The 19,512-nt window shown below is 38.0% G+C and overlaps 1 protein-coding gene across 6 annotated transcripts in view; it reads left to right on the plus strand.

Moving 5' to 3' along the window:
* The window catches only part of LEMD1 (LEM domain containing 1), a 41,926-nt gene extending 34,924 nt beyond the window's left edge, over positions 1-7,002 (plus strand). For all 6 annotated transcript variants that reach the window (XM_042466263.1, XM_042466261.1, XM_042466264.1 and 3 more), the window contains 2 exons: positions 2,935-2,993; positions 4,555-7,002. In XM_042466263.1, coding sequence (XP_042322197.1) covers positions 2,935-2,993; positions 4,555-4,768 — 273 coding nt within the window. In that variant the 3' untranslated portion in view covers positions 4,769-7,002. The remainder of the gene's footprint in view (positions 1-2,934; positions 2,994-4,554) is intronic.
* The last annotated feature ends 12,510 nt before the right edge of the window (positions 7,003-19,512 follow it).

Here is a 19,512-nt window from a genome sequence, read left to right on the forward strand (position 1 = left end):
CAACTGGGGGGCCGAAGCCAAAAAAATAAATAATTTAAAAAAATTAAATATATAAATAAACCAGGACAAATGTAGGACAACATTTTCAAATGGTGGACACTTTTTTTAAAAAAGTGGAGGACACGCGAAAAAAATTGCTGATTTTTTAAAAAATGTTAATATAAATACATGTTTCTGAGGCTTCTATAGACAATTGCCCCCCAGAGGCCCCGGTGGCAATCGGCGGCAGGACCGGGCTGGGGCCGGTCCCAAGGCTTCGCCGGGCCGCATCTGGCCCGCGGGCCGCAGGTTGCCTACCCCTGGGTTATATATTTGATTGTCTTGTTATGTAATCTTTGGCTATGAGGCAACTGTTAGGACAGAATATAGAGAAACACATTTGTTTTCAATTGACAAGGAAGTCAGACAAGGCTGAATTTTATCACTATACTTGTTTAATCTAATCGCCGAACAAAGTATGTTGAAAGAAGGATTAAATTCGAACAAGGTGTGAAAATAGGAAGGAACATCAATAACAAAGATATACAAGATACTAGCAAAAAATAGCAAATACCTGGATGAGAGAAAAACGGAAGAAAGTGCAAAAGGAGAGCTACACCTGAATACTGAGAAATGCCAAAGTCAAGATCATCCAGGCCATTGTTGTTGTATGTCTTCATTTCTGACTTTTACCAGGGACAAAATGTAGGACAAATTCAAGACCAAACTGTAGGGCAACTGCAGGACAAAACTCAGCTCAAAATGTAGGACATTTAAGGTCCACCATTTTTCTTCAATGTCCTACATTTTGGGCTGAGTTTTGTCCTGCAGTTGTCCTACAGTTTGGTCTTGAATTTGTTCCACATTTTGCCCCTGGTAAAAGTGGACAATTATGGCAACCCTAGACTTGGTGACCCTAAAGTGAAGTCATCATGGGTGGTTTGTGGGTTTTTTTTTATCATTATTAAATTTTATTTCACATAACTTCAAATACCATTTGGTTCCATCAGTTCTCTAGCTTATGAGATAGAATCAAGAATATTGCAGAAATCATGGCAAGATATGTTCAATGTGTGCAATACCTTAGAGATGGGACCCAAGCCTTACCATGAAATACATTTATGTTTTGTATATACCTTATACACATAGCTTGATGATAATTTTTACTACTTTCAATATAATTTACTACATGAAACAAAGTTTGTTTGCACTGAACCATCAGAAAGTACAGTCTTCACTATCTCAGCCACCCATGTGAACAATTTTAGATTTTTGAATTCTGGATAAGGAATACTTAACCTATACTTTCCTTTTAGGCTTATTTAACAAAATGCAAGCTTTTATTGTTACTTTTATTATTGCTTTTCATGTAAATCATGGACCAGTAAATTCAAAGAGAGTTTAATAGATAAAGGATTGCCACAATCAACTTTGATTTTCTTTCATTTTTCTTTTAATCTGTATCCTTTGCCAAGCACTTCTCTTTATCATAGCTTGTCTGTATTTTATTAGTAAACTGGAAGAAAATGAGCTACTTCACTTCCATTACTGATCCCCAAATGCACTGTAGAGCACTAGCTTTCACCATGTGTTGTATTCTTTATTCACATTCAAGTCCCAAGGTTTAAAATGAATAGAAGTCATCGTTCTGGTTGAGACTGTTATGCCTTAAGATTTAAGGCTCAGTTAGAGAGTTTTATTTTATTTTATTTTATTTATGGTATTTATACCTAAAGGCTCTCAGAGCAGCTTACATATAGTTATTCAGATGTTTCCCTGCCCTCAGGCCTACAATCTAAAAAAGGGAATGGCGGTGGGGAGGGGGATCAGATCCAGTGGTTCTTCTCTCCCTCTAAGGCCTGGACCATGGCAGATGGACTGGAGGGAGGGCCCTTCTTTTTGCTCTGGCTAGCCCTGATGGAGTTGGGCCTGCCTTTTTTATCTTGGTTTTCTGATCTGTCTCAGACTTACTTCTTCAAAGACTATAATAATCTTTTAGGAACTGAACCAAGTGGTTGTAGCACAGTTGTAGGGTAACTTGACAACTTTAATAGCATGTACATTGTTTGCTTCTAAATAGCTTTAAGATCAAAACCCATTTCTATTTTAAGCAGGTGTGCACCATTGATTGTAATGTATAGGCAATCATAATTCCTTGACTAAAAAAGAATATTAAAAAATAGTAGCAATGTGGATTTTTAGCAGCTTTCTGGAATAGCTTTAAAACCATGAATTCTGTCTTACTTGGTTCCAAAGAAGATCAGAGATCAGGCATAGCTGTGTTTATGACCTTATATAGGAAGTCATTTGTCTGCTTATCTTATATGTAGTTCATATTATAGCTGTGAGTTTCATTGAACACCTTAAGACCAGATAAAGATGTCATGCAGGTAGCTTTCATGTTTTTTTTTCCTGCAAAGATATTTAGTAGCAAATGATTTAGAGAAAATGGGGTATCTATGGGTGGAACAATACATTTAGAAAACAAGATATCTTCCCTGTTGAAAGCTATTTCTGATTGAACACATCAAAGAACAGCCACCTCTTCTGAAAGGACTCCTGAGGAGTGTAGTTTTCAAAATGTGTATAAAACTTGGGGTGTGTCATGTTCAAACACTCCAAGATGAACTAACACATTTGCAATTGTCTCCTGGGAGACTGTAATGAATGATAAACTATTAGTCCTTTTTTTTTAGGGTTTGATGTCAGTCACCATTAGGAATGAGAGGGATATGGCACCCTTAATTATCTTCAGGGAATTAGTTAAACTGATAAAAGAACTAAACACCCTTAAAACATACTATCCAAAACAACACATTAGTATCCATATTTGAGAAGTTTGCCAAGTCCCCAAAAGGAGGTAGCTGCTTTACATTGCATGAAAAAAAAATCATAATATATAGATAAGAGGGTAATGCAAGTTCACCTGTTCATAAACCTTCTTTTCTTTTGCAGATAAATGATACCCGACACATAGATTATGGCTATCCTGATGCTAACAGTGTAGGAGTAAGGTAAACTCTTTAAGGTTACCTAAAGAGGTTTGACAAGCATGCTGTATAAATCAGTAGGCATTCCCTTTCTCTTGGAAATAAGTTAGAGGCTGCATTGTGGTTTGTAATGTGTTGTGAAATAATTCATTTTGAAGTACTAAGTTTGTGAATATTGAAAGTCAGAGGAGAAACTGTTTATGGCCTAGCGGTACCAGGCAACACTGCAAGGCACAGATAAAACAATACTCAGTAGAATTGATAGAAATTGGAAGAAATCAAAAGGATATGTAACTTGAAGAGTATGGGCAGAATATGGCTTATTTTTATTTGATGGGAAACGGGATGTGAAAAATTCTGTGAAATGTTAAAAAGTGAATGATGCTTGTAGAATGGTGGATGCATAATCTGATTATGAAGTAGATTGGAAAGATTATAATATGATAGATTAAAGATTAAAGATTGACTATCTTAGACTGACATGTCTATCCTAATAAACTTACATGCTGAGAGAGAAAAAGGCAAGCACCAATGGGCCAAAACTCTAGGTCCTGTCATCCTGTGGGGAATTTTTTAAATAAAAATCATATAAAATCATATATAGATGGCACCTCTCTCCAGAAAAAATAAGTAAAATAAATTGAAATGGAGAAAATTTATGTTGTAAATGCAGGAGGATAAAAGGATTTTCATTTATGGTGGGACTGTGTAGAGGCAAAAAGATTTTAGAAGGAGATATATGGAGGTATAAAGGAAATTTTAGAAATTGATTTGAAATTCAGTCCGGAAGTTTTACTTATAAATATGATAGAAGAAAACATTGAGAAAAAGTATGATAAAATTATATTTTATATGTTAACTCAGCTACCATAGGTTAGCATATGCAAAATATTGGAAAGTAAGAAAAGAAATACAAATTGAATGGGTTCTTAAACTGTTTGATATGCTGGAAGCAGATATTATGTCAAAAAAATTAAATGAAAATATGAAGGAAACCAATACAAAAGTCTGGGATAAAATATAAGTATATATAAAAAAGAAGTGACCAAACATCCCGATTATGGATAGATTGGGGGGAAATGGAAAAGAATAAGAAAAGAAAAGGAGTAAGATTATTGAATTTATATTATTATATTATAATTTAAGGCATTTGTGTAGAGATAGGAAAGGTAAACTGATCTAAAGAGTTTTGTTTTGAAGACGATACACAGAATATTAAGAATATATATGTAAATTGGTGTGGGGTGGGTAAATGGAAGTCTGTGTAAGTGTGCTGTGTGGTATGTCTGACTGTTATATACAGTGTTGTGTTTGTGGTTATATGTATGGTTTTTCTTAGTGTTTTTTCCATCAATTAATTTTTTTAAAAAGTACCAAGTTAATCTTAATTAAAATAGCTCCTAGCTTGGGGTTGAGATGGTAACATTTTCTTCCACAAAATAGTCTTTCTAATTTGCATCAGTTTGACATTCTGTAATATTCTCACTAGGTGAGAATCTGGTCTGGTATGAGACTAAATCCCTAAGCTTGTGAAATACTAGATAATATTTCAACCTGGATTTTTTATTGTCTCTTGCTCTTCTAGTACTAGAAGAAGACCAGTACAAGTGAATCCTCCTTCAGTGAAGCAAGTTTCTGAAAGAAAATCGCGGGTGATGTCTGAGAAACCAGAAGAAGAACTTATACCAACCCGTGTAAAGATTGCAGTGTTAGCTATCTTCATTTTCCTTCTTTTTGTTTATGTAACTATGGAAACTAATGTAGCTAATCCATTCTCAAGATTCATCATGGGAAAGTAAGACCATCTTTCATCCTTTAGAGATGGCATTGAAAGACCATAGGTGGTCATTTTCTTTAGCTGCTTATGAATAAGCAACTTGGATAGCTAATTAAAAAGCAAACACGGATATGCAATGTACATGTTTTTTTTGCTTTGAATTTAAAATGCATCACAGTCTCTCTGGCTTGCAACATCTGGCAGCATGTTTCTTGACACTGGTTCACAATTCAGCTCATAGATAGGAATTTGCTTAAGTGGTTTAATTAAAATTTCTCAGCTGGCCTTTTCTGCCATTCTTCATTCTAAAGGGTAATGATAGGCCTTCCACTATTTATATCATGCCAGGAAATCTCACTGACTAGAAGGCAGTTGGTTAAAACCTGATGAGACAACTAGTAAAGATCATAAATGTGGAAAGAAAAGGTAGCAAAAAATAATAGAGGATTGATTCAGCTGTCCTATTGTGTATATAAACAGAAAATAAGTTGCAGGGCAACTCCTTATAGGAGACCATCTCCCCCAGTGCATAGCCAGATACTTTATTTCAATCAGGAATATTTTGTTTTATACAGAATTGGGCTGTATACTGTCTCCAAGGGGAAATAGGCTATGTGTGTGGTCTCAGAAAACTAGCCTACTAGATTATCAAATGCAAAAGCACAGAACTGCTGATGCCTGATGAGGTATGTAGGCACAGCCATAACTCATGTGCTTAACAAATAAAGTGATTTAATGCACCTCTTATCTTATGCCTGGCATTGTGACCCAGAGCTAGGAAGCATTACTCTTGGACTATGACTCTCAGTGATCTTTCAAAACCCATTTTCTATTTTAGGCAGGTATGTACCATTGGTTGTAATATACAGGCGAGATGTAGTCCAAAAACTGCAGACTGGTTTCTAGAAAAAAAATTGAGTAAACATCAACACCTTCTTATGTCTTTAAAGTGTTGGAGCAAAGTTCCTCATATGTGTTTTTATGTATGAAGCATGAAAATAACTAAGAAAAAGTTTAGTTCATCTTGTTCTTACTTTAATTGGCAACAGAAATGAAATATTGAGTTGAAGAGCTGCAGCTGTTATAATTGTGGTGGTGTTTTGGGTTTTTTTTTTAAAGCATGAAGTAACTCTCAAATGGTGTAAACTTAAAAGTTGCTTTCTGCCAAATTTTATATTTTAGACTGCAAAGTTCTCTGTAATTTCTACAAACTCCAATAATGTGCTTTGTTACACATCTTTCCTCTCATTCTCCCAAATTACACACCTTGTGATTTTACCCTGTGGCAATGAGGGGGCACAAGCAGCAATCTAGCTGTCATTCATCTCCTTCAGTGAATGTTTCCTGTGATTACCTCCTGGCATATGATTTAGAAATAAGAATGAGAGATGGTGTGATATCCCCTAACATGCCTATAAAATGATATTGCAGAATAACCCTGTAATAGTTTACAGAAAGCCCAGGGGAAGGAAGACTGAGTGCTGAAATTCAAAATCTCTCCTTTTCTGTGGTGGATGCATTGATTTCTAAGAATCTAAATCAGGGATAGAAGCCCTTGTTTTAAGTTTAATTTGGACTATCAGAATCCCCTTTGTGGCCCTTAGGATGTATCCACATACCTTTCAGACTCTCACATCCACTTACCTTTTGCAGCTTGAGCTTTGTTTTCCACTTCTCTGTTCTTCCTGCCCCCACCTCTTAACAACTGATAATCTTGATTCTCTTGGCTGCAATGCTTTATGCCATACTTTCTGGTTTTGTTCCCTCCTCTAGCCAGTTGATGCACTTCCAGAAAATTTTGAAGGCCTTGGGAAGACATGGAAAAAACAAGGTCATATTCCCATTATTTGGGGTCATTCTGGAATTATATATTTCAGAACTTTTGTGAAGCTGCCTGGAGTTTGGTCATGGCTAAGCATCACTAACAAGATTTTTTGTCTCTGATCGATCAAGGAGGTAAAATCAGAGTGGAATCTCAGTAGAACATGCAGGCATATTCAGTAGTCATTCGTTTTGCCTAAATGGGTTGCATTCTGTAGGTGTTAGGATCAAGACAGCCTCTGTACAGTCAAAATTAAGGTGCTAGGAGTTGACAAAATTCAGAGCAGGAGAAAAAATATTGTCCAGGAAAAGTCCCAGTCTAAATTCATTTGTATTGCTCTTCTTTGGAAAGGTTGACTCTGTCAAGTCTGATTTCATTTATTATCTCATTTTTTCCAGTACTTCTGTCATGTTTCAGCATCAGTTTTGATTTTTTTTAAAAAATTGCCATGAAAGTGTATTGTTCAGGCATTTTTCTCCTTAAACATGTATTTTTACATATGTTCAATTCTGCGCATTTTGCACAACTTCCAAATTTTCATGTTTTTGCAATATTTTGCCCTGATTACATCCTATTTGGACTATTATAACACACAAAACATGAGGCTGATTTTCGAAACACTGGAATCTTCAGCAGGTCCAAAATTCTGTGGCCCTAATCCTGACCTGGGGCCCATACCAGGTAGCATATAACCTATTTGTTAAAAGAGCTTCACTGGGTAATGGTTTGTTTCTAGCTACAATTCAAAGTGCTGGTCATGACCAACTTAGATCCAGACTCTCTGAAAGTCTGTATCTCCCTGTACAAACTTGCCAAATTTAAGATCCTCAGGAGAGGGCTTTTGGGTGGATCACCACTGCAAGCTTGCTTGGTGAGGACACGAAAGAAAACCTCATTGGCTGCTCCCACACTTTGTAAAGCCCTTCCACAGGAGACTAATTTGTCCTGCTCCTCAAGACCTTTGTGTTTAAGAAGGCTTTTACTGTATATTTGCTCGCAGGGAGATTTCTTACTAGAGGTGGTGTTTTATTGTTTAACTTTTGTATGTTTTTTAAAATGATTTTATATTGTTTGAATACTATGAGATTCTTTTTAGTTTTGCATTTTTATTTAGATTTAAGATTTTAATTGACTCTTTTTGTGAGCCACCTTGGGTCCCACTGGGACTAAAGTGGTATACAAAAAAAGTGAAATAAATAAATATTCCCTAAAACAATGGAGCAATGTTTGCATGCATGTTTCCTTATTGTGCTTGGTTTTGCAAACAGTTAATGTTTGCAAAGCTATATAAGGAAGTCTGAAAAACTTACCGTATACCTGCATTCCAGTTCAAGAAGTATGAACTGGTAAGTGCAATAAAATGCAAATCCAGCCAAGGTCTCATTCATTCCTATTCCTGTTAGGAGGAGAGCCAATAGCTTCGATGGGTAGAGCCAGTCTAGTAACCTTTACTGCCAGTAGAGATGTTCCATACTGTAGGCTTATACTGCTAGGGTAAGAGTTACATAGTAACAAATGTCTCAGTTCTAGCCTTAGTGGCTCCTAACAGCAGGTCTGTAACTTTTACAAGATGCTGTTTTTTTTTATCCTGTCTGGTTCCGACTCAAGCCCTGTCTACATTTAAAAAAATTTTTTAAAGACCTATCAACTCTTAAATCAGTCTTTCTCTCTGCTTACACATATGTCATGTAAAGTACAATCACATCTAAAATCCACAAAACAGTGATACCTTTATTAGGACAACTAAAAGGCATAAAATGCATGTAAGTTTTTGAAGCGCCACTGGCTTCTTCATCAGGCAAAGGTAAAAAGTCATACAAGAGAAAAAAAAAATGAAGACGTTAATCATAAGCCATCTTGTCAAAATGTATCTGTGCTCAGTTCAGGTAAATGTGGAAGGACATTAATGCAAGTCAGCCCTCCTCCTCCTGGTCATGCGGGTACTCCGGGAGGCAACATGGATCTCAAGAGGAGTGTCTCTGTCTTGTTAATGAAACTTAAAATGTTATTTCTTGGATTATGAATGTTACTGTACTTTGTTACAGGGCCAACACAGCTACCCCTGGATATGCTTTATGTCCTATATTTCACATTATAACGTTGCCCCATATACTGTACTTGAAATCACCTGCTGCCGATCTGTATATAGGATTTTGCTTTGGATTGTCTACTATTTTAGGTGTATATGTTTTAACCATTCTTTTACATGGGCTTAACATCTTGGAAGAGCCAGAAGTCTTCATTATTTGTTTGTTTCATTTGTATGCAGTCTTTCTCTTGGAGTGGGACCGAAGGCGGTTCCCAGAGACAATTTAAAAAAAGCCTTTACAATAAAAATTAAAAGCAATTACAATTTAAAAAAAAAGTATAAAAGCATTTAAAAGACAAAAAAAATTAAAAAGATGACATCAACATGATTTTGGTGATCATGATTTTTGCTTACAAGATAGTTTCCTGGGTTCTTCACTTGGCAAGTAATATCTTATTTCCTTTGGAAACTAATAATCTCCTTAAACACAAAACAAGATATGTAATCCTAATATCACTGATCATAGTATTTATGGAGCACTTCAGATGGTCCATCATGTTTTGTGTACATTATAATAATTCATACAATGTACCTTACAGTAACACTTTAAGGTAGACCCATATTATCCTCATATGTTGGTAGATGGTTGAAGGAGAGTCGTCACCTGGGACCATTTTGTGTGCCTTCAAATTGTTTCTGATTTATGGCAACCCTAAGGTGAGCCTCTCATGGGGTTTTCTTAGATTTAGTCAGAGAGGGTTTGCCCTTGGTTATTCTGGAGCTGAGAGAACGTGACTTCTTGCTGAAGGTCATCCAGTAGGTTTCCATGGCCAAGCAGGAATTCAAACCCTGGTCTCCCAGAGTCCTAGTCTAATGCTCAAATCGCTACACCATGCTGGCTCAAAGTGGCTAACAGCAATAAAATGTGTGTTCATGGCTCAGGTGTTTTGAATTGATAACATCCAGCTTGTTCTGTTACTACATTAAATCAGTTCCTGGCCTGCTTTAATGTAGTAGCAGAACAAGCTGGATGTTATCAATTGCCTAGCAGAGCTTTAGATCTCAATAGAATCAGCCCCAAAATTTTATTTGTAGTTATCGTTAAACAAGGTCAGTGTACAAAGTACTCTGAAAAATTTCATCAGTAAAAAAAAAGAAGACTGTGACTGCCACCCCTATTCTAGAGTGATTTCTTGGCCTCTTGAACATTAAATGAATTGGCTTGGCTAAGGGTCTGCTTTATTTCTCCTCTCATTGATCAGAAACTACATGAAACGAGAAATACCACACATACTCAAATACAAGGCCCAAAATTGTGGATTTTCATAGGACCTGTGGATAAGTCAAGGGTCAGACGTAAGGAGACAGCCTGGGAAGAGACTGTGGGGGTCAAAGGCTTGCTCTTCCTCCTGCCGTTTTGACCTGTGTATACATCGACCCAGGTTTTGGGGGCAATTTTTTGACTTTTTTTTTTTTTACTTAAAAGTATATGTGGTAAATTTGGGCTCTCTTTTTAGGATGAAGTACAGAGCCAGCATGGCGTAGTGGTTTGAGCACTGGATTATGACTCTGGAGACCAGGATTCAATTCCCACTCAGGCATGAAACCCACTTAATGACCTTAGGCAATTCACACTTTCTCAGCCTCAGGGGAAGGCAATAGTAAACCTCCTCAGAACAAATCTTGCCAAGAAAACCCCATCATAGGGTCATCATAAGTCAGAAATGTCTTGAAGGCACACAACAACAACAAAAGCTAACAAAAGTTCTTTGGAAAACCATTGCGTTCTTTTCCATCCCATGAATGCCAAGTGGTTAAAGCAATTCTGTATCTAAGCACCTAAACTGCATCTACTGTGAAGTTGTGTATGCATTTTATGTTTCTTAGGCTTGGACTTTTTTTTCATAGCAGCTGTCTGCTCTGAAATGATGCCTCCCTGTGTGTTTATCGACTGGTCATGCCCAGCTGGTGACCTTCTTCCCTTAGGCTATGTACCAGCCAGAAACTCTCAACTCAATACACATCTTCAAATATTGACCTGACTAGTAGTGGCAGTAACTGCCAGAGCACTGGAGAAGCATTAATCTGCCCTTTCTTTAAGAAACTGGTTAAAAACAGCAGTTCCCCAACCATTAGGATTGATGGATTATTATACAATGATCTGCTTCTGCTTTATATGTAAAGAATTCAAATCCTCACTTGTTTTGAATTTGAAATTGAGACACTGCCTAAGATTGTTCAACATACAGCCCTTTGCCCATTTATGGAGAATAAACATCAAACTCAGTTGAGCTTCCTTTGGAGTAGACAAATCTAAGATCACAGTCTACAATAGTTCACAATCTGCTTTAGAAAAAGGATGATGAACAAGAACTCATGATATTATTATTATTATTGTTATTATTTATATTCTGCTTCATCTCTAGGAATCCAAGCGGATTAAAACAGTAAAGCAAAATACAGTTAAAAGACTTGATGCATCAGCTACAATTGCTTCTTTTTCCATTTTTAAGAGTCAGACCTTTGCATTGCAAATGAGATTTCAAGGCAAAGCCCATTGATCATCTCTGCAGATACAGTTTAAAGCAGACAGATTTCTAAAACAGCCAGTGCTGGATTTATGCATGGGCTAAATAAGATACAGATTAGGGCAGGAGAGAGGCATTTCCAAGGGTTGGGAGGCTGCATCAGGCATATGTGGAACTTTAGAGAGCTTCGCTCCTGTTCTGGTCTTGCATTCACCGGTCTCCATTTTTTTCCACCAAAAAGATTTAAAGCAATATAAAATAAAATGACTCTCACCTGATTTAGTACTACATCGGCTTGAAGCAGGCTTGGTGCTGTTGAGCATGTTTGGCCAAATATTTTGCTATCAGAACTGTCAGAAGTTGTAATATTCTGCCAGTTCTGACAAAAAATCCCAGATTCAAAATTGTACTATGAGCTGTCCCTACCACCAGCATTAAATCATCTGATTATTTGCGGAGGGCAGCTTAAATGAAAAATTAAAATTAAAAAGTGGTTTGGAAGCAGTATTGAGGAAGGAGAACAACTACCAACCAGTCAGAAGAAGGTAGGGGCAGGCAGGCTCTTTTATTTCCTTGATGCAGAAGCTGACTGAACTAGGAAGCAGGGTTGCTGGATTGGCTATTTAAAATTCACATTCCAAAAATCTGGCTTTTTAAAAATTTGGTTGTCATCAGAAAATTCATTTGGATTTTTAGATTTCTCCTTGGTCAGTTATAATTTGATCAATTACATTTGGCAGTATTTGAATTTCTGCCACCAAAAAAGAGTCTGGGCATGCAGAACACAGTGGACTGTGTCTGGAGTGGGCGCAGGGCTACGGCTGTATGGATTGTATGTGCTCATCTCTAGTTTGTTTCAGACTTACTGTGGGGACTGTGCATGCTCACTCTTCCATCTAGTTTGTCTCAAACCTCCAAAGTGTTAGGATATGAGTTATAATCATATTAATTTACATGAAGTAATAATGTTTTGTAGTGAAACTGACACCTTTGGCGGTTTTGAGAAATCATTTCATAGCAACGGAGTATGAAAAATATATTAAAATTTGTTTGGCAGGGGAGCTTTTTTTCTAGTATTGCTCGACTTTACATTAACATTTTGATCCGGCAACCCTACAAGGAAAAAAAGAGGTGGAGCAAGGCAGCAGCAGGCCAGGAACAGTTCAATTTCTATTCGAGCCTGCAGCAGGAGTCTTAAGAAAAGGTGGGGATGTTTGTTTACCCATGTGTGAATATGAGAACACTTGTGGGTATCTGTGCTGGAGTTGGAGTGAGGGAAATAACATATGTTATAAGAAAAAGGAAGGAAGGATAGTATAACTCTCCATAGAGCAGCAGTTCATTTACGTTAACAATGCAATTATACATGTACATATTATTTCAGAGGTAAGCCACCCCTATTGAGTTCAGTAGAATATCCTATCTTGGACAGGTCACATGCTCTCAGCCTCAGGGGAACGCAATAGCAAAGCTGTTCTGAACAAATCATGTCAAGAGGACCCCATGATAGGTTGGTTTTAGGGTCACCATTAGCCAGAAACAACTTGAAGGCTCACAACAACAACAAATAAAATATTCCCAAATAAATGTCTACAGTACAATGGCATCACCAGGCTTGGTGACACCTGGTGCAGGGAGTGGTGGCAATGGCCTACCCCTCCCTCTGTCTTGCTCCCTCCTGCCCTCCGCCACTCTCACTGCTACCTCAGCTCCATTTGCCACAGTGGGAGCAGAGCCCAGCTGGTGTCACCTCTCCTCTGGGGTGTTACCTGGTGCAGTCCTCACTCCTCTCACCCACCCATTGATGCCACTGCTACAGTATCGTAACCCATGTAACATCCTAAAGGGCTACTGGAATGCATCAAATTGTTTGTGAAAATCACACTTTTTCAGCTATATGTACATGAACTAATGCTATTCTATTTACTTCCTATAGCTAAAGAAAACATGCAGAGGTAGCTGTGTTGGCCATTTAACAAATGCAAATAAAAATCCATCAGTGATAACCCCTCCCCCTCTCATTTTTATCTTAATCCTCTGAAGTAGGTTAAACTGAGGGGCTGTCTTTACCTCAAGGTAGTCACATGTGCTTTATGAGAGAACTGGGATAGATATGAATCTGACATATAATGTGTGTTGAGCAGACAGAGTGAGTATGTACATAGGGCTCCTGCAGTGATCCTGAATCTGAGAGAAAGCTGCTGTTCTGACTAGAGTCTGGTTGATTTTACATTAATGCAAAAGTATTTATAATCATGGTGCCTGTGCAAACGCACACACGCACACACACTATATTATATGTACTAATATAGTCCCCCCCCCTCGCTAAATTCAATGTATACATTCAGGGGTTTTGCTGCTTAAAATACTAGTTTTAAGTGTTCTTCATCATTAATAACTTTTGCACTTGCAGATTAAAATGGGAACAACGAAGTGAATTTGTAAGACGTGGCTGAGTAAAATGAAGTAACAATTAAAAGACTTGGTTGTTCCCATTTTAATCTGTTAAATGTTTGAGGGTATGTGGATGGTGCAGGAATCCCTAGGAATCACAAAAAGGCCTTGGAGTTTCATGCAACCTGTGAGCCACGCTGTGCTCACCCTGACTGAGGGGAACTGTAAATGAAATCAGAAACAGAAATGAAATAAAACAAAAATCTCTTTGAATAATGTAGGTTTTGGTTTTGTAATTTTATGCTGTTAAACCTGATATAGTTTTGGTCCTCAGCATGTTTTAATCTTATCCTAGAGCTAGTAAAAGTATACAGCTTCACCTGGGTTTTAATAGTTGTAATTCAGTAAATCAAAGTCTTCAAGTAAAATGATGTAGTGTTAGAATTTGCCTGAATCTCATTGGTAATCTCAACTATAATCGACCTATTAAATGAATAACATTTATAAAAGAGGTGACTTATATACAATACATAACTAATAGAATCATAGAGTTGGAAAAAACCTATTAAATCAATAACATTTATAGAAGAGTTGATTTATACAAAACTTAACTCATAGAATTATAGAGTTGGAAGAGACCTCAGGGGTCATCAAGCCATGCAGGAATCCACAACCAAAGCACTGATGGCCATCCAGCCTCTGTTTAAAAATCTCCAAAGAAAGAAACTCCACCGCACTCTGGAGGAGTGTGTTTCACTGTCAAACAGCTCTTACTGTCAGGAAGTTCTTCCTAATGTTTAGGTGTAATCTCTTTTCCACTGAATGGGACTACTTTAGTAGGGGCTACCAACAGGATCAAGCCTTTTCCAGCCATCTTGTCTGAATGACATCACAGTGACTGGGATCCCTTGGCATGTCTACTGCTCCTTGCAGGTACGGGTTGGTGCACACCATGCCCATGAAGGAATAGACCTAGTACTGCTGTGGCAGACTCAAACTATAGCCATTCTAAACCAATGCAATAAGGTGGCAATAATGCCACCTGGTGAGTGAAGTTAGTACTGTAGGCTTCAAACATGAGGACATAGGGGGATACAGACTGCCCGTTTTTGCCCCTCATCGGTGCACACGGCATGGCACCAATGTGCTCCTTAAAAAGGAGCTGTTCTAGGCGGCTTCTTTTAAGGGCATCATAATGGCACTTGTGTGCCATGATGACGACACTTCCGGCGAGCGCTGTTTGGGAGCTCGGACGCCCACCCATCATCATCACGCGCTCCGTGTGGATGTTTTACTCAGGAAGATGGTGCATGGGTGTCGAACATAGGGCTGGATGCGTATGGATGCCCAGCCCTTCGGAGCCCTAAAATCAGCCTCAGGCTGGTGCAAAGCACCAGTCTGTACTGGGCCATATTTATATTAATGCATTTCAGAAAGCAAATATCTATCCCTCTTCTCCTCCTTTTTCTAGTAACTTAAGCCTCCAACTTCATCCCTTCCATCAAGTCCAAATAACTGTCTGTTAAACTGTCAACTCTTTTTTCTTTGCTCTCTAGTCCCACCTCCTGTTGTGTGTAATCTACAGAGTAATCCCATTTTGTAATCCAGAATAGGCATGCCTTATGCTTTGCTGTTCATCAGAATTGATTATTACTAAAATAAACTAGGGTGAATGCTGACATAGTATGCCATCCCCAATGAAAGCACGCCAAACTGTCCCCAGGTAAATCCATCAATAACTCAAATATCAAAGCTTGTAATAGTGAAGCTCCTTTTTATAAAATCTTTTTACATGCCCAAATCCCTTTTTCCTCCCCATCCCCTGTCTAGCTGGACATTCTTCAGCAGCATTAGTATTGGGAGGAGAGTAAAGAAAGGCTGGAGAAAGACACTTTCAGTGCCAAGTTGTAGCTGTGTAACTGCAGTAAACAACACAATAAAGCTTGTGCTAGGAAAGAATATGATTTAACTTTAGTCAGTTCTACTGTAGCTGTATGTGCCTGCTTACAATAGGCAAGATAAAGAGGCACTACTTTCAGTATCCCTTACTGAGTATGCATGAACAGCAAAACAGAGATAAAAGGGGAGAGCAGATAAACTGGCCTCATCACCTATTCCCAGCATATATATATATATAGTAATCCCCAGTTGTATTTTGGAAGAAGTAGTCTCTAGAAGGCTCAATATGTTTTTGTTTAATTATACAAGACTTTCCTGATCTGTTTGATTGTATTTCTATTTCACAAGTACATATTGTTAGTATTGAATACAACGTTTCTGAACATGTAGAACTTTTTTTTGTGGTACAGGAACCTATCCATATTCTTTCCATGTTATTCCTGCCCCTAGTACCAAATTTTCTGTTAAAGAGGTCATGCACATCTACTTCATTAAAAGAGATATATCTGGATGTGATAAACACATTATATTCATATAATAAAAGGATATGTTCTAAGCTGAGCATCAGTACCAGGTTGAACTATCTTGTACAGTCTCTTATCGGAGCCACATCATTCATATTTGCTATAAAGGCAAATATTTTGTTAATTCTTTTTCAGATATTAATCAGAACTATTGTGATGAAACTTAGCAAAGTTACTTTTTATAGAACCATAGAGTTGGAAGAGACCACAAGGGCCATCCAGTCCAACCCCCTGCCATGCAGGAACTCAAAATCAAAGCATTCCTGGCAGATGGCCATCCACCCTCTTGTTTAAAAATCTCCAAAAGAAGGAGGATTGCAACTCCTACAATCCCCCAGCCAGCATGGCCAGTGGCCTTGATGGCTGGGAGATTCTGGGAACTGTAGTCCAAAGGATTAATTTTCCCAAGATCTGAAGGGTCATCATAAACTAAATGTGATATTAATATATATAGACAAGATTTACTATTATGTAATAAAATGAAAATGGTAGTCATAGGGAACTGCAGAAAGGAGATGGTACAAGGAAAATGTGGCTTTGTTGTTTTCTCAATGAAAATCATCTGTTTTCCTCTTTAAAAGCCATATATGTATTGCACAGAACTATATGATATTTCTGTGGGCAAATATTGTTGGTTTGTGATATAAATTGGGGGAAATGGGAGGTTTAAACTGAGGGAAATGGCACAGAACATAAGTAAAATCTAGCATTGTCCCACCTTGAACTTCCTTTATTCCTCATGGCTACTGTTAACATTAAACAAACAAACAAACAATATGAAATTCTGTTCCACTATCTTCTATGTTCCTAATTTGATCCTTGCTTATACATAGGTAGATCTTTGTATGTAGGACTTATTTCAGAGACAGAAACTCCCTGACTAACCGTTTTGAATGTGACTCCCTATATTGGGAGAAAGGCAGGATATAACTAAATAATAGTAACAACAACATCGAGGTAGCTCAAAATGGGGTTTCTCAATTTTTGTTATTTAATTAATGTGACCATTTATGCTTTGAACTAAGAAAACTACTACCTTTATATGATTTTTTCTTTATTTCCTTGATTTATATTGTGCTCTGTCTCATGGGCATGGGTCAACATCCACCAGTTTTTCCTAAGTTTCTAGTTAAGAGTTCAATCCCTTAGGGGCTCCCTGTATATTCAAATACTCTTCATATATCCAAAGAGAGAACAGCTGTTGTTTCCTTGTGCCTGCAGCCTTTGTGCCAGGAGAAATCCATTCTGAACCTAGCACCATCTGCCTAATTAATTCTGCATAACAGCCTTACACTCAGTTTTAAAAGAAACTTCAGGCTGTAGGACTTTTCCATCTGGGGTGTTGCTGCTATGGGAGCAGGGAGGAATGGGATCTTTCCTCCCCTCCAAAATATAATTCTATTCCACCAAGCAACGTTTACCTTCAGTCCCCGAATTTCTACCTTTGCCAAGCATGAGACATTGAAAATAATTCACACCAAGAACTCACGTATGTGCTGTGTTCACATTTCCTTGGTCACTTTACCTACCCTTTTATTTGGATGCCTAAACTATATTTCAAAAAGCTCACCCAAAGTTGTGAGTTACTGAAATACGAGAAATTTGGGAACTAAATGAAAATTTCATTTGGATGGCTAGAATTTTTATTTTTGTGACATTGTCTCTCCCCCGCCCCTGCCCTCTACCCCTGAACCTAGCTTAACCTGAAAGCATCATTCAGATTTCTCCACCTGTTCCTTTTTGTTGATTCCAACTAAAAATTGCTTACCCAAGGAAGAGTTCTGAGAAATTTAGCTGCTGGCTCAAACTCCAGAATGGGAAACAGGGGCAAAACTTGAGCCCACCCTAAGTCTAAGCTAGGAGGGACTGAGCCCCTTTGAGATGGTCAGATAAAACTGAACTACAGTACCAACATTCCTGTTGAGTGTTGAGCCCTCTCAGGAATGTGTACTAAATGATCAAGCACACACAAAAATTAAAATATTAAGACAGCTGTTAAGTTAAGCATCTCAAGTGTAGCTAAAGCTGCATGGGATTTATCATATGGCACCTGTTTGGGAGTAAGCAGCACTGAACGTATGGAAGGCAATTCTAGGTAGACATTATGCATATAAGAGTGTTTATACTCAAGACTGAATGGTAATGGGATGAGAGAGGGAATCCCTCTCCCCGACTGTGCCTCAGGTACTGTGAAAGCATTTGTGATGGACTCACTTGAGATTCCATAACACAGCAGGCAGTAGTCAATCCTGGCTTCAGTGGTGCTAAGAAACATTCCTGTTCTTTGGAGTTGTTTCACTGAGGACTATATCACACCAGCCTCATAAAGCACCACAATTGTAGCGGGGACAGTCGCAGCTCTTCCAAACTGCCATGGTGCAACATCTGTCCTGGCCTCTGCTTTCTGCATGATGACATCCAAAGCCCTGCCTCCCTGCTCTAATCCCTTCCTAGCATGAATTTTGGTCTGTGTTGATCACAATTGCACAATCATGACATTCCATTAAGTAAAATAAAATGAATTTTAAAAAAAAGCCTACTTGAGAATAACAAGGAGGAGGGGGAGAGGAGCAGAATTACACCCACTCATATGATGTGACTGTCCACATATTAGAATTGCTTTGGAGAAACTTTTCACAAATGCATCATCTGTGGAAAAACAGCACAATTAGGAGGCATTGACAGGTTTCACCCATCAATGAGAAAGTGCACTCCAGCAAAGGACAGTGTACAAATCAGCTAGTGCACAGACACAGCATCATGTGATAAGGTACAGCCACAGACACTATTATCCTGCTGTAATTCCACTACTCAAACCTCATGGATAAAGTCGTAAGACAAGGATGGACTTACTTTCTCAGGTAAGAGAACAAGAGGAAAAGTTTACAGCCAATCCCTTTAGTCTGAGCTAAAGCAAAACAGAAAGAGGAAAGATCCACTACAAGACTTTAAAAGTCATCCCTGAGTGAGCAGCACCCACAAAATATGCTCTTTTTTTGTAATTTTGTTTGCATTCTGCCTATGCTCTGGAATTAGTTTTCACTACACTGTGCAAACTAGGTAACTCACATCGGAATAATCTTGTGCAAACCATATTTGTCAATTAAAATGCTATACATAACCCTAGATCAGTCCAAAATTAAAATTGACTTTTGTTCAGTACTCATGGTGAAAGAAGTCAATCAACAGAGGCTTTTGTTGAGATAAATTCCTAACAGCACCACTATGAGGGAGCCAAAAGGACTGCAGAAAAATGTTTAAATGGTATAGGAGTTTTATATTCAGAAGGAATGAAAATATAGGAATGGGTTTTTCTTTCTTTTTTGAGCTGTTTACAGGTTGCCTTATGTTTCAAGAATTCCTAAATGAAATTGTTTATCTGGACCCATTTCAGTCACTTCAGGCTCAACTTTAGGTAGGCAGACAAAGCGCACCCCTGTTGATTCTGCTAGACCCTTCAGTGGTTTTCTGTACCACGGGCCATGGTACTTCATGGTACATGGACTTTGAGCATTCCTTTGGAAAAGCAGAAAATAAATTTATTAAATGAATAATAAGAGTAAAACAATC

This window comes from Sceloporus undulatus, chromosome 4, assembly GCF_019175285.1.
Source record: "Sceloporus undulatus isolate JIND9_A2432 ecotype Alabama chromosome 4, SceUnd_v1.1, whole genome shotgun sequence".
NCBI lineage: Eukaryota > Metazoa > Chordata > Lepidosauria > Squamata > Phrynosomatidae > Sceloporus > Sceloporus undulatus.